The sequence below is a fragment of the Thamnophis sirtalis genome, unplaced genomic scaffold (assembly GCF_051295495.1).
Source record: "Thamnophis sirtalis isolate CommonGarterSnake01/CBP01778 unplaced genomic scaffold, rThaSir2_p1.2 scaffold_10, whole genome shotgun sequence".
In the NCBI taxonomy this organism is placed as follows: domain Eukaryota; kingdom Metazoa; phylum Chordata; class Lepidosauria; order Squamata; family Natricidae; genus Thamnophis; species Thamnophis sirtalis.
Window position 1 is genome coordinate 30,705,289 of NW_028261390.1, and position 16,372 is coordinate 30,721,660.

General features: G+C 40.6%; 1 protein-coding gene and 1 long non-coding RNA gene across 7 annotated transcripts in view; both read left to right on the forward strand.

Annotated features, from left to right (window-relative positions):
- ELF2 (E74 like ETS transcription factor 2) overlaps nt 1–16,372 on the forward strand; it is a 50,316-nt gene that overhangs the window by 11,797 nt on the left and 22,147 nt on the right. For 2 of the 6 annotated variants that reach the window (XM_014061765.2, XM_087724374.1), the window contains exons 2-3: nt 319–536; nt 1,291–1,456. In XM_014061765.2, coding sequence (XP_013917240.2) covers nt 462–536; nt 1,291–1,456 — 241 coding nt within the window. In that variant the 5' untranslated portion in view covers nt 319–461. Of the gene's footprint in view, nt 1–318; nt 537–564; nt 785–1,290; nt 1,457–11,714; nt 11,868–16,372 lie in introns of those variants that run through there. The other 4 variants (XM_014061767.2, XM_087724375.1, XM_087724376.1 and 1 more) reach the window with 4 other exon arrangements.
- On the forward strand, nt 6,542–10,928 carry LOC148043830 (uncharacterized). The gene is made up of 2 exons (XR_015697884.1): nt 6,542–8,683; nt 10,658–10,928. It is a non-coding gene; the product is annotated as an uncharacterized LOC148043830 (long non-coding RNA).

Below are 16,372 nucleotides of genomic sequence, written 5' to 3' on the forward strand. Positions count from 1 at the left end.
TATAAGTGCTATTGCCTTGTTTAGTGACCTTTCAGAGAATGGTGATGAAAATGTAACTTTACGACCATCCTCACTGTAACTTTCACAGATGTGTAAAGTGAAGGAAAGTTGAAGTAAGATTATAAGGACAGTTGTGGCTTCACTTAGTGATCACTTTTCTTAATCAAGTTCCATTTTCAGTTGTGGCCAGTTAACAAGGACTACTTGCAATGCAAATTACACCATTTGGTATTACTCAATTTTAACGTAACCTTGTATACCTTTTAGAAACATTAGCATATAAAATACTGAATAACTAATGCTTATGTTTTCTCTCAGGATCTCTTATTCCAGTAGTGAGAAGTTGAATTTTGGAAATATTCCCCCTGGCTTGTGGACCTCTTCATACTGTCAACATTGCGGTTCTTGAAAACATTGACTTATTTTGCTGTTAGCCTTGCAATACATCCAAGGAATGTACAATGACATCAGCAATAGTTCACAATGGAAGCCCAAGCCTGGAATTTGACAGCAATGGAGTGCAGATTCAAGGCAAGGTCAGAAAATAGAAGCCGTATGTTCTTCATGTAAATTCAAAATGTATTTTGGAAAGAAGATTAAAAAAATCAAATGTATGGATAGTAGTAGTTAAGATATTGTGCTAGAACTGTGGGGCAGTCTACCCTCAGTCACGGGACAATTACTACTGTACCACTTAGTCCAGCTAATCTCACAAGCTTCCTTCTGCAGAGAAAAAAATAGAAGACAGAGCCAGAGTATGTTGCCTTGAATTTTCCGGGGAGAGGTAGGATATAAATCTAAAAATAATTCAATGAAAAACCAAAAATCTCGAATAAATTTAATTATTTCACTGAAATTAAAGAATTCTCTCTTGGCCCAACCCACCTTACAGGGTTGTTGTGGGGAAAAGAAGACAGGAATATGTTCACCAACAGGAGTTGACCAAAATGTATTTTTAAATATTAATATAAAAATATTAATAGTATAAATTTGAACCATGCTATTTTTTCTATTCTGATTATACTTTTACTAATGTACCAAGTCACTTCCAAGTTATGAAAATAAAATGCTAGTACATTTAAAATTATATGTTTTTCCAAGACTTGGTACACATCTGGTGAGAAATTAATAATGCTTGCATGTTTTTTTACACTGATGTATTTTCTCAAATTCATATCTTATATCTAGACAGATTTGTAAAACTATATTAAAGACTAGCTTTACAAACAGAAAATACTGCTTGGATTAAGATGTTGATATTATACACATCTTTCTCACTGGGTTCTATAGGAGAATGAACCAGTTTCTGAATATCCAGCAGTGATTGTAGAGCCAGTACCATGCGCCAGAGTAGAACAAGGATATGCTGCACAAATTTTTGTGTATGATGATGAAACTTACCTGCTACAAGATGTTGCAGAAGAACAAGAAATCGAGACTGAAACAGTGAAAACAGGTAGACCTTTAAATACTTTGCCACAAATGAAAGACTTATTTGGTCTGTTTAACATTTTAATTACAGATTAAAATCTGCCCTGTTCCATTTAATAGGAGCAATAAGTAAAAACAAAGTTCACTGTTATATATGATGCACCACATATCAGCTTAATTATTTCCTGTGTGATTTTTCAGTTTGTATTCCAAAATATAGATAGCTTCTGCTGAGATACTTGCTGTTTTTGTTTTAGTAATAGCATTTTGCAAAAACTAAATATATAGTCTATCCTAATTTATTTGGATGTAAAATTATGTTGGTGCTTTAACATGCAGTTACTTTGTATTCTTAGGTAGTATGATAGGTAATATGAAATATTACCTTTTTAAAGCAATACACATAGTCCTTGCTTACAGCAGTTCATTTAGTGAATGTCCAAAGTTACAGTGGCACTGAAAATAGGTTTAGGTTTAGGTTTTATTAAACATTTATAGGCCGCCCTTTTCCCTGAGGGGACTCAGGGCGGCTTACAATAATAGGGGAAGGGAGTGCAGAACAAAACACAAAAAGAAAATGTGAGTAAAAATAATTAACGGTAAAAACACAACATTCATTCAACATTCGGGAGGGGCGAGAGTAAAGTCTTATCCCCAGGCCTGACGGGATAGCCAGATCTTGAGGGCTGTGCGGAAGGCCTGGACGGTGGTGAGGGTGCGAATCTCCACGGGGAGATTGTTCCATAGCGTCGGAGCTGCAACTGAGAAGGCTCTCCTCCGCGTAGTCGCCAGTCGGCACTGACTGGCGGATGGAATTCGGAGGAGGCCTACTCTATGCGATCTGATGGGACGGAGGGAGGTAATTGGCAGAAGGCGGTCTCTCAAATAGCCAGATCCACTACCATGGAGCGCTTTGTGAATGGTAAGTAGGACCTTGAAGTGCACCCGGAGACCAACAGGTAGCCAGCGCAGCCCACGGAGGATCGGTGTTATGTGGGCGAACCGTGGTGCGCCCACAATCACTCGCGCGGCTGCGTTCTGGACTAGCTGTAGTCGCCAGATGCTCTTCAAGGGCAGCCCCATGTAGCGCACATTGCAGTATTCCAGCCTAGAGATCACAAGGGCTCGAGTGACTGTTGTGAGGGCCTCCCGGTTCAACTGGCGCACCAGGCGAACCTGGGCAAATGCCCCCCTGGTCACAGCTGACAAGTGATGGTCGAAACTCAGCTGTGGGTCCAGGAGGACTCCCAAGTTGCGGACCCTGTCTGAGGGGTATAAATTTTGACCCCCCAGCCTGAGTGATGGAACGTCGGCCAAATTGTTGGGAGGAAAACACAACAGCCACTCGGTCTTGTCCGGGTTGAGTACCAGTTTGTTAGCTCTCATCCAGTCTTTAACAGCCTCAAGACCCCGGTTCATCACATCCACCGCTTCATTGAGTTGGCACGGGGCGGACAGATACAACTGTGTATCGTCCGCGTATTGGTGGTATTTTATCCCGTGCCTCCGAATGATCTCGCCCAGCGGTTTCATGTATATGTTAAATAGTAGGGGGGATAAGACCGAACCCTGCGGCACCCCATAAGTTAGGGGCCTCGGGGACGATCTCTGCCCCCCCACCAACACCGACTGCGACCTGTCCGAGAGGTAGGAGGAGAACCACTGCAGAACAGTGCCGCCCACCCCCACCTCCCGCAGTCGTCGCAGAAGGATACCATGGTCGATGGTATCAAAAGCCGCTGAGAGGTCAAGGAGAACCAGGATGGACGCATGGCCTCCATCTCTGGCTCTCCAGAGATCATTGGTCAATGCGACCAAAGCGGTTTCTGTGCTGTAACCGGGCCTGAAGCCGGACTGGAAGGGGTCAAGATAGTGACTTATGACCATTTTTTGCACTTATGACCATTGCAGCATTCCAGTGGTCATGTGATTTACATTCAGATGCTTGGCAACTGACTCTTATTTATGATGGTTGCAGTGTTCAGGAGTCATTTTGCGACCTTCTCACAAGCAAAGTCAATGGAGAAGCCAAATTAATTTAACATTTTACTAATTTAACAACTGCAGAGATTCGTTTAACAAATGTGGCAAGAAAAGTCGTAAAATGGGACAAATTCACTTAACAAATTTTCCACTTAACAACATAAATTTTGGGCTCAATTGTGATTCTAAGTTGACCACATTTGGGACCAGAATTTCTATTGTTTAGCAAGGCGACTGTAAAGTGAGTCACACCCAGTTTTGCGAACTTTTTTGCCACTGTAGTTGTTAAGTGAATTAAGTGGTTGTTAAGCAAATCCAGATTCCCCATTGACTTTGCTTGTCAGAAACCAGCTGAGAAGGTTGCAGATAGTGATCATGTGACCTCAGGATGCTGCAGCCATCATAAATCAGTGGTGGGTTGCAGGCGGTATGTCCCGGTATGGGTGTACCGGAGCCTGCCTGGAGCACCGGATACCGTTCTGGTGCAGTGCTCCGGAGGGTCCACCTGTCTCCCTGAGCTCCTTACTGGTCTTTTAAGTCTTCAGCACTTCTGCGCAGGGTGCATACAGCGCTTGCACAACGCTCGGCTGAGCAGCTGGAGCATCGCGAAGGCGCTAAGATGCATGTGCGTCCATGTGGACACTGCCAGGCCCATTCCTACCATACTGGTTTGAAAAGGATCCGGAACCCACCACTGTCATAAATGTATGCCGGCTGCTGAAATTTTGACTGTGTTAGGGCTAGGGATTTTGTCATAAGACTGGGGATGCTGTGACAGCACCAGTCATAAATCACTATTTCAGTGTTATTGTAACTTAACATTACTTAACGAATAGTTCAAGACTACGTGTGAGTCGTAGTCTGCATTTTCATAAAGAAAAGCTGTAATTTCAAGATTTGTTATACCCCTTTATTTAGTTTTTGCTCTGTGTAAGCAAACCTTAAAGGAAGGTATTAGTCAATTAATGTATTGCTTTAAAAATATCATTACTTCTTATGAATTATGATTAACTGAGGGTAGATCTTGCAGGAAGTAATATATTATAGTTTATAGATGAATAGTAACTAGGTTCACATCGCATACTGAATTGTACGACACACTACAGTACTCAAAACAATCATATCATATGACAACAAAACCAATTTAATATGGCTGAAGGTATCCTTTATATCTGAAAAGATGTCAAATTACATCATTTACACAATTGTATCACTGGCATATCCATTTATAATCCTGATATAATGGACAAACCCCCAGTTTAATGGATAATAGTCTTATTAATGGAGAAGTCTGAACAAAAAAAGTTTTCCTTTGCTGAGGTCCATTAAACTGAGGTCTAATAAATTAAGGCTTTACGGTACATCACTGAGATGTGTACATGCATCTGTGAATTTGTTAACTTTAGCATGAATAGCTGGTGAAAGCACAACAAACCATTAAATGAACTGTAAACAGTTAAATAAACATTAAATATACTGTACAGGTAGTCCTTGACTTACAACCACAATTGAGCGAAAAAATTATGTTATTCAGTGAAACATTTATTAAATGAGTTTTGCCCACTTTATGACCTTACTTGCCACAGTTGTTAAGTGAATCACGGCAGTTGTTAATTTAGTAATCTGGTTGTTAAGTGAATCTGGCTTTCTCATTGACTTTGCTTGTCAGAAGGTCACAAAAGATGATCACATGACTTTGGGACATAGCAATGGTAAAAAATACAAACCAGTTGCCAAGTGTCCGAATTTTGATCACATGATCCTAGGGATATTGCAAAGGTTGTAACTTTGAAAAACAGTCATAAGTCACATTTTTTTCAGTGCCATTGTAACTTTGGATGATCACTAAACAAACTGTTGTGAGTCAAGGATTACTGTATAATTTAACAGAATAATGTCAGGTTTTGTTGCAAATATTGCAATTATTTTACATTAGTTAGATCAATTTGGTAGCTATGCAAATGCTAAGCTGATATAAAAAATTCAGATTTAACAGATGTTTACAGTATGGCTGCAACTTTGACTTGTGACCACAATTGAGCCCCAAATTTCCATTGCTAAGCAAAACATTTGTTAAGTGATTTTTGCCCCCATTTTATGCCCTTATTGCTAGAGGTATATTGTTAGAGTTATTAAGTGAATCACTGCAGTTGTTAAGTTGCTAACATGATTGTTAAGTGAATCTGGCTTCCCCATTGACTTTGCTTATCGAAGATCGCAAAAGGTGATCACATGATTCCGAGTCACTGCAATCGTATCATAAATACATGCCAGTTGCCAAGCATCCGAATTTTGATCACATGATCATGGGGATGCTGCAATGGTTGTTAAGTATGAAAAACTGTCATAAGTCACTTTTTTTAGTGTAATTGTAACTTTGAGCAGTCACTAAGCAAATGGTTGTAAGTCAAGGATTATCTGTAACTACCCCCGCCCTCCACCCCATGGCATGTTAAATTGAGGCTGTACTGAATTTTATGCAGAAGAAAGCTATAATGCAATTTATGGAAATTTATTTTTTGTGATTTTAGTTAAGATATATGAAGAGATTTATAAGAAGTTTGTCTGGCTTGTAAAGCAAATATTGTGATTTAATATGGTATTATCTATATGGACATTAATGGAATCTGTGCTAATGTAATATATATTTTTAAAAAGTTTCCTTTAAGGGCTAGCAATTCAGGGGGTAATATAAAAAAATCTTCATGAAAGATCAAACAAGTTCAATATTGCTTTTTATAGGTATAGTATATTTATATTCCAAAGCCCTAAAAGTGTACTTCTGCTATTTACGGAGACCAGTAATTATGTAATTAGATCTTAAAGTTCACAAAAAGCCTTGGATTTTCAGATACTGAGATAAAATAAGTGATGGCTCAATAATTAAAGCAATTGAAGACACTGACTTTATCAACTGGAAAGCTGAGAGCCCAAGTTTGAAACCCAAGCACTGCTTGATGGGATGAACTTCTGTTACTTGTCCCAGCTCCTGCCCATCTAGCAGTTCAAAAGCATGCAAATGCAAGTAGATAAATAGGTACCAGTTTGGTGTGTAGGTAACAACATTCCGTGCGCCTTGTTGTATAGTCAGGCTAGCCACATGACTATAGAAGCATCTTCAGATAATGGTTAAGAAATGGAGCTGAACACTGCCCCTAGAGTTGATCATGACTGGACAGAGGAAACTTTTAACTTTGTAAAAAAATCCCTTAGTGTAAGATTTTGTATGAGTAATTGTAGAAATTATATATTCAAGATACTTTGGGGGCTTCTCAAATATCACTGTTTTGTGTCACAGTGAAAAATTCTTAGGAAATACAGTAATCAGTATTTATATACAAAAATTACTTGAAGAACAACAATCCTTTGGGACATGAACAGATGGGGGTAGTGATGCTGGGCAGTTGACCTATATATTAATAAATTTAAAAAACTATCACTAAATCTCTGATTTACATCCATGTAAATTTAGTGTTGGGGTAAGTATGGAAGTTTTTTTTTCTAAATTAGGATTTTTTTAAAAAAATACTTTAGTATGAAACTGAAGTTTAGTAACTATAGTTTAGTGTTATGGGTGATATTCATATTTGAGACGGGCAACTTCGTTTCTAGATGATTTTACTTCAGCTTTCCTTTTCTCTCACTCCTCTGGCCTTTGAATATTCAACTGAGCATTGGGATAATTAACAAGAAGGGAATTAATGTTTGTATTTACATTCACTGTAAAGGAAGGGATTACATGAATAAACAGGCATACAAAGCAGATATACATCAGAGGGAATGTTCCCAGATCCCAGGCACAAGCTATTTAGGAGGCAAACAAAAGCAGAAAGTGTGAAAGTGATTAAAGTCTTGTCAGTAATAGGAAGCAGTTACCAGCCAGCTAATTAAAGGCATGTATCTGAGCTCATTAACTTGGTGTTAGCATTTGTAGGGGAAGATCTTTGCTCCCCCAAAAGGTAGCTCAGTAAGTGATTGTTTAAGCAATCTTGGCATTATGTGTGTGAATAAAACAAGAAAAAAATGCATCAGACACAGGACAACACATACTAACTGACTGTAATAGTGAACATGTGACTGTGACAGAGATGCTGCAAAGGTTGTGAACACACTTCTTGGTTGCAAAATTACTTTTTCAGCACCTTTGTACCTTCAAACAGTCATTGCCTGAAGCAATCAGTAAGCAATGTTTATTTAGCAGCACATCACCAAAGATTTGTTGCTGTTAGTAAGAATAAATAATGTTGACTTTTAAGATTAAGTTTAGGTTTTAGATAGAAGCAACAGTTTATATTAATTACAGAATCTTTTAGTTAGCTAAAAATTAGATAGAATCATGATTCTTTGAAGAAAATTCTTGTAAATATATAAGTATAGGGATTAATGCTATTGACTTATAAAGCTTTATCAATATTCTTGTCTTCTTACGTATAGAAATTGTCAACATTTATTTTGCATGATCCCTTAGATTTGATATAATCCCATCATGAATAAAACTAAAAAGTTCTGTAATTAGACAGTACTTCCTGTTTTAGTACTTTATTTTACTCTGTGAAAATAGCATTTATAGAGGTGTTTTTTAATGAATTGGATCCAGAATTCCTTAATAAGATAATTATTTTTATTGATTTCTCCTTCCTCTTATTCTGTAGAAGAGAGATTTCCTAAAACTATAGAGGCAATAGTACAGGGAAGGTGGTACAGGCCCCTGGATAAAAATGAATGACCAAAAATTGTCTCCTACTTTGCTCTAATGAGCTATTTTCATTGTTCCTTCAACAACGCAAGATGCCATCTCTTCAAAATAGGGACAAAATGGATGCAACCTACTTTACTGCACTATGAACAGTGTGTTCTAAGAAATATACATTTGAAATATTAATTTCTATGTAAACAATTTATTCAGGACTGATACTGACATGTGTTATTTTTAAGCACAGTTTAATAAGAAAAAATTGGTTTGATGTTTGAAGAACTTCATATAAAATGGAATTGTTAAAGTTTCCACTAATTCTTTTAGAATTTGCTATTTTCAGGACACCAGAGACAGGTGTTTTTAATCTGATGATAGTATTAAACATTTGTCTCCTTTTCTATGTTCTTTATATTGCATCAGAAATCCTCCCTGTGGCACAAATAAAGTTTTCTTTTAACTTTAAGATATTGTTGCCACAGGGAGGTAGAAGACCTTGATGAAAACATGGATAATTAAAAAAATTCTCCTTAGTTTACATTATGGGAGGGGAAAAACTGCTCTGGAACAGTGTTGGTATGTATGTTTTTTCCTAGTTGTCTATAACCATATATATTTATAAAAACACTCCCCATTAATAAGAAATTCTCAGGTATATTCTAAAACAAGTTTCTTTTGCCCCCAGGCTGCTTACTATTTAAAAATATTACGGAAAGAAATCCTGTAACTATTCCACACTTGCATTTTCTTATTATGAATGACCTAAACATAAATTTAGCATTCTTTCTCTGGATTTTTCAACTTCTTAGAATTAATTATATTTGTACTTTATGTAAATTATTATTCTAAAATAGCAATATTGTAATACTATAATGTTTTATCATTGATGTTTAATGCCAATATTCAAAATGTTTCCCTACTATATATAAAACTGACTATGCTTTAAAATTTGTTAATACAGATTCATTTAGATGATGAATCTATCTAAAAGTATGATTTAATCTGAGTTTTAATTTTTCAGTTAGATCTGACAGGTAGCTTTAATAAGGAATTCTTATTTGGTGGCAATGGAAAATTGAGTGTTTTTAGCAATGCTGCTTTCCTTTTCTTGAGTTCAGAAGCCAAGCAAGTTCTTGTCTGATTCGGCTGGGATGGAGAACCTTTGGTGAACATTAGGGCTGTAACTGACTGGGAAGTGAAAAAACAATTTTATTAGAAACCAGTGAAAAACCACTTCTGTATTTTTGCCACAAAAACTCATGTGGGTATGCCCATGTAGTCACTATGCTTGATTTGAAAGAGACCCCATACAAAAGGTTCTGTAAAGCATTGAGCTTGAGTATGCCTCTCTTTTTTCCTATGCATTTCAGTAAGAGAAAGAAAAAAGTCAAGGCTGAGTTGAACTTGCTGGTTCTTGCTTTGTTGTTATGACTTAATAGGAAGCTTGTTTAAAATAAAACTAGCCAGTAAAATGAGTCAACGTGAATTCTGGAATTGTTTGGTTGGTTAATTTAACATATGAGAATGTTAAACCATGCCTAGTGTTTTATATTACTGAAAAAGAAATGGCCAACTCTCTTCCCCAAATCCTAGTTTAGCCCTTTCAGCAGTATCAGCAACAAATGAGGCCATCACACCAATGCTACAATTAAGATTTGTGTCAAACATCTAACAAAGTAGGCAAATTGTGGCATCACACAAATGTGATGTCTTTTGCTACTTTTGCCTCTTTGCAGATACCTATCCTTCCTTTTGCACAAAAGAGGGTGCAATGGAGAAAATTCTCAAGTTCATTGCTTTTCATGGGCCTAAGTATTGCGTTTTAAGTTACATGCAAAGTTATGGAGTAGGTAAGGCAACTCCAGGAAATAAATCTTTTGATGTAAGCATTTAGTAGGTATTTGTACTTTGTCCAAAAGTGAAATTGTTGAAATAAAATTGCTTTGAAAAACAGCCAAATTATCTCTATAAACTAAAGCTGCAATTGAGTACTTGTGTAATTGAGAGTATAAGTCCCATTGGAGTAGATTTGCATGGAATTCAAAAGCATTCTTATTCTAAACATCTAATTTTTTTTCTAAGTCAGTTGTGTGGAATATCATGCATGTTCACAAGTGACTTTAAGTGTAATCAGTGGGATACCTGCAAAAATACACATGTGGACACCTTTTGGTGACTCACTGGCTTCAAAGGATTCAAACTGAGTAGAAGCAGCTGTCTTCTTTTTCAGACAGTAGCCTTTTAATGTACATAACTGAATAGTAAAATTCTATAAAGGAAAATATTTGATGTGAGGCTTCTGGCAGTAATATTAAGGAAAAAATGCAAATATAACTTGGGGGGAGGATTCATGTTAAACCATAAATTGGAAGAGTCAGCAGTAGGAAAACATGTGACTGATATGTTTACAACCTGTATATACTATACTGTTTACAATATCATGTTATGGGCTGTACTGTACTAGTGGCTGAATTTGAGAAACGGTTCCACAGTAATTCTTGAATGCAATTCCATAATATTTCACTTCATCTTATCAATTTTATGTCATAGGTAAAAGCTACATGTAAGAAAATATGCAAATGATTTGCATGACATGCAGATTGTCTACTGATGTGGACAAAAGCTTGGCAGCAACTGTTGTCAACAATGGAGAGATTAAACACGAAGTGAATGAAGTGTGATGCTTAAAAATAAGTGGAATAACACAACCACCTTGAAAATTGCTCCTTGTACTTGACAGTTTGTAATACTGTATTGTAACTCTCTTCCTCCTTCTCACGGGTACACTACCATTGCTCACATTTAAGAAACATCAGTTCTTGGGGGGAAAAAAATCTGCCTCGTGGTAAGGTTGCAGAACCGTGGGACTCTAAGTAAGACAAAATAGTGCACGGCACTTTCATGGTAATGTAACTCTGAATTCACAGCCTGCAGAATTCGGACTGTTTCAGGATTCCAGAACTCCGGACAATGTGGGGTGCAAGCTTGAACAACTGCCGACGATGCGAGCCAGGTGCCGCCTTGCAAAGAGACTGGAAGGAGCAGGAGGCAACCGTGCCAAAGAAGCTGCGTCCACGCCGAAGAAAGAATGAAAAGTTGGCTCTTCGTCTATGGCCACGTCCTCCTCCTTTCTCCAACCATGAAGATGCGAAAAGTAAAGGAGAAGCGAGCCGCTCCAAGAGTTGCGCTCCGCCAGACCTCCTGAAATGGGAAGCTCAGCCGGGCAGCCTTGGGAGCAGGTGGATCCCTTCCCGCGACGGTGAGCGGAAAAGGCCGAAAGGCTGGCGGGCCATTTTCTCTCCTCTTTCGCCTGCCTGATCCGCCGCGCTCGTTCCCCGCTTCTGGCTCCTGAGGGGAGGGCGCGAGCTGAGCGCCCGCCCGACACTTCCTGTCTGCGAGGCTGGCGGCGGAAGGATCGCGTGCGCCCTGCCTGAGAGGAAGCGCTTTTCCGCGGGCCTTTGCTTGCCGATCCACGCGGGAGGGTGAGAAGCGAGCCGAGCGGTGGCTTCGGCGTGGCTGGCCGGGAGCGAGCGTGCAGAGCAGGCTCCGGCCGAGCGAGGTCCCCGGCGACTGGTGTGGCGGCGGAAGCGCGCGCCCGTCGTTTAAGCGGGGCTGCGCGCCGGAGCGCGTGCGCCGGAGAGGGAGGAAGCCCCTGCGGGTCAATGCGAAGCCGCCGCCGCCGCTTGCTCCAGCGGCATAAACATGGCGACTTCCCTGCATGAGGGGCCCACGAATCAGCTCGATCTGCTCATCCGCGCCGGTAAGCGGCGACGTGATCCGGTGGGGCTCTCCGGCGGGGAGGGCGGCCTAAAAGAAAGAAGCGGCGAAGGGTGGGCCAGGCGAGAGGGAAGTTGCGCACGCTGCTCGCGGGCTCTTCTCGGGGGCGGCACTAGCGCCGGAGTAATGGAGGGAGGACGAATCCAGGAAGTGATCACCTTGGCGTGCTGTCCGCGTTAGCAACCTGACCGCGCTGCGCCCGCAATGTGGGGCTTTGCGTTCGTGCGCGTTTGGGGCGGGCGAGCGCCGCCGCTGCTGTCGGGGCAAAGCAAGGGAGCGCGTATGGGTTGCCGCTGCTTCTGCTGTTGGCTTTCGAGCCTGAACCAGGAAGAGCAGCGCTTGCAATTCCGCGCCCGCCATCCGCGCCAGGCTGCTCAGGAATGGGAAGGCGCCTTCCTTGCAGCATCTTCTGGGCGGAAGCCTCCTCTCCACCTCCTCCCATGTATGATTAAGAGGCGCTGGCAGCGGGCTTCGGTGACTTCGAAGTTTTCCTCGCCCTGGTCCTGCCCGCTTGCTAAACTTTTGTTTCTCACAGGGAGGATGTGGGAACCGCCTGAGGCCACGGGGTGTCGGGGGCAACAAGTGGCGGTCCCGGGAGTCCGGCTCTCTGAGGGAGGGGTGCGATTATCTTTTATTGAGGAGACCGAATCCATTCCCCCCCTTCTCTCCCCCCCCCCAAAAAAAAATAGCGGAAGCGCGGAGCTCCCTCAGGAGTCAGTGTACGCTGGGTGAGGGGAGGGAGAGACGGGCTCGTCGGCCAATCGTCTGTCAAGGATGTTCGAAATCTGAACGCTGAAGTCTTAGTTGGGCGGGGCTGTTCTCCTTTAGGCCAATAGGCAAGGAGGAAGAATTGAGTGGCGGTTCTCTGTGCGCTGACAATGCAAGCACGGAATTGGAGGGAAGAGGAAGGATTGTAAATACGGAAGTGAGGGCGGGGCTGGTGTGAGTGAAGCGGGATAGAGGCGGAGAATTGAAGTGTCTTTCTAGCCATCGTAATTATTCTGTGTGCAGATTAAAACGATGTAGCTCGGCAGCCTGTGTTGATCCATCCTTGAACAGTTTTAAAAAAATATTTTGGTTTCGTTCAATAGAGAATAAACTTTAATGGTTGTTATTCCATTCCTTTCTGACTCCTTTTAAATTTTTGAAATTCGGCTTTTGAATTGTATCCCCATGCATATGAATGAATGAGTTGATATTAGGCATTCTTTTCTTGCCTGTTTTTTTTTTGGTGAGTTGTTTGTGAGCTTCTATAGGCCAAAATATTTCTGGTGAATCCAGCTCCAAAATGTTTGTACTGCTTTTAAAAGACCAGTGCAAACGGAATATTGTAATTAGGTATTTTTTTTGTCTAGGGCTTATACATGACTGCCTCCTGCCTGATGCCAAGAACAAAATAAGAGTGCATGGCTTTTAGGAATGATGTATAATGCCAATCCCCTCCTCATAAAAAAAAAATCTGCACAGCAAAACCACCTACTGCAATAGAGATTGGTATTAAATACCTGTTATTTTACTTCGATTGAGTTGCTAAGAATGACTTAATTCATTGGCTAATTTATTGCAATATTATTAAAAATTTATTAATACTCGAAACACTAGAGAGAAAGTATATATTGAAACATACAGTTCAGAGCTAGAGGGCAAGGAGAGCCAGTATACTACAGTAGTTAAGCTATGAAACTAAGCTGAAGTCCCTCCTAAGCCATGGAAATTAATTGGTTGACTTTGGCCTACTCATTCTCTCTCAGTTAAGAATTATTTTGAGTGGATAAGTGAAGAGAGATTCCAGCCTTGCCTATCTCAAGTTCTGGATAAAACGCAGCATATAAATCTTATAAGAGAAGCTTTGCAGAAGTGGTTGCCCATAATATAAATGTTTTCCATGTGCAATTAAAGAGAAAATGATAGAAATGTATCAGAAATCAAGGTGGTAGTAAAAAGACTGGTTTTTCATTGAATAGATATAAGAAGTAGGTGGAAAAAGGAATAAAAAATAAGAGTAATAACAAAAGGAGGAGGAAGAGAGCCTGGTTGAAATAAAACATTAAAAAAACAAGAAAACTAATAGTTTGGGAGAGGCATAGACTGGCTACAAAATAATGATGTCAGAAACAGGTAAAATTGTTTTGTAAAACTGAATTTTAATACTGATTTCAAAGGCTATTCATTTGAATGCTTATAATTATTTCAGTGTATATAATGCTCCACTTTTAACGTCTTTAATTTATTAATCATGAACAAGAAAACAGATTAAAATATGAATTTAATTGAATTCATATTTTCTTGCTCATTATTCTTAGGATTTTAAAGCTGTGGTTATAATTATTTTAGAAGAGTTATTTCCCATTTCAAATGGATATGTACACTGACATGAATTTCTAAGTTTCCATGACAAACAAGTAATGTTATATTAATGTTTTTATTTTTGTCTAATTTTCATAATTGTTTTTCCTATATGTTACAAATGGAGCAGTGAATGCAAACATCCAGTTCCAACAAAGCAGCTAGTGAATTAGATATAACTGCATGCCACTAGTCTTTAGAAAACTCATGGTGGGGAAGATACAGTCAAGATCCTTGGAAGAGGGTCTTGTACTACTCTGACATTTAATATATTTTAGGCCTGGAGTTTGAACTTCTATTATCTTTTTCGGTACAAATCCTAGTACTTAGTACGATTTGTAGCTACTAATCCTAGTACCTACTCCTGATCCTAGTACTTCAGCAATGATTCGTTTATTTTACATTTTTAATCTACACAATTCACAGACCTGGAGTCATGTCCAAAATAGTAAAAATAAAGAATAAAAACAGAAAGACAATATAATTAATAGAAACCCTTGAAATCCTTAAAACACAGTAGAATTGTGTTATTTTAACAGTTTTATAGAATTCATGAAATAAGGGAATGATTAAACCTCCGGAGGAAAGAAATGCAGGTGTTTGTGTCAGAGAGCGTGCCCCCCCCCCCCCAGTCTATGTTTCCCTCACCATAAGTATGGATTTCTATATGTTTTTTCCTGTTTGTGTTTTCAGGGACTATAGTTCCTTTTGTATTCTTTCCCCTGTAAAATCCCTCTTTTCTGAGCCTTGTGAAAAAAACACTTAGGGCACACATAAGTTACAAATTTTGCCTTAATTAAAAGTATATAATACAATAAGGTAGGGTTACTGTATTATAAACCCCTGGTACTGGTCCATGGCCCCCTGATCTGTTCAAGTGGTAGGCAAGCACCCAAAGCTTTATTTGTGCATGCACGGGATTACGGTAGTTTGCACATGCAGAAGCCTGTCCCTGCCACCACCACTGCTGTCCATGGAGCAAAAAAGGTTGGGGACCACTGCTGCAATGTATTTCATATCCATTTTCTAGCAAAATATGTCTATTAAACTTTAAAGATAGCTGGATAACATAATCAAGTCATTAAAAGAAGGAAAAAGTGAGAGGCTGTGAGTGAAAAAATACAGCGGGATGTGGACAAGGCCATGAGAGCTGTGAGTTCCTCCACCTGTGCTTTGGATCCGTGTCCCTCATGGCTGGTTTCTAACTGCAGTGAGGTGACACGAGGCTGGATCCAGGCGGTAGTAACCGCCTCCCTTCGGGAGGGGAACTTCCCCGCCGCACTGAAGGCGGCGGTGGTGAGACCCCTCCTGAAGAAGTCATCCCTTGATCCAGCTGTCCTTAATAACTACCGCCCGGTCTCCAACCTCCCCTTTCTGGGGAAGGTTGTTGAGAAGGTGGTGGCCTTCCAGCTCCAACGGTCCTTGGAGGAAGCAGACTATCTAGACCCCTTCCAGTCAGGCTTCAGACCCGGTTACAGCACTGAAACCGCCTTGGTCGCATTGATGGATGATCTCTGGAGAGCCAGAGATGAAGGACATCCCTCCATCCTGGTCCTCCTTGACCTCTCAGCGGCTTTCGATACCATCGACCATGGTATCCTTCTGCGAAGACTGCGGGAGGTGGGAGTGGGAGGCACCGTGTTACGGTGGTTCTCCTCCTACCTCTCGGACAGGTCGCAGTCGGTGTTAGTGGGAGGGCAGAGATCGTCCCCAAGGCCCCTAAAATATGGGGTGCCGCAGGGTTCGGTCTTATCCCCCCTACTATTTAACATTTACATGAAACCGCTGGGAGAGATCATCCGTAGGCACGGGATTAGATACCATCAATATGCGGACGATACTCAATTGTATCTGTCCGCCCCGTGCCAAATCAATGAAGCGGTTGACGTAATGGACCGGGGACTCGAAGCCGTCATGGACTGGATGAGGATTAACAAGCTTGTGCTCAACCCAGAAAAGACCGAGTGGCTGTTGTGTTTTCCTCCCAAAAATTCGGCCATTAATCCAACACTCAGGCTGGGGGGTCAAATTCTACACCCCTCAGAGAGGGTTCGCAACTTGGGAGTCCTCCTGGATCCACAGCTGTCATTCGACCATCATATAGCAGCTGTGACCAGGGGGGCATTCGCCCAGGTACGCCTG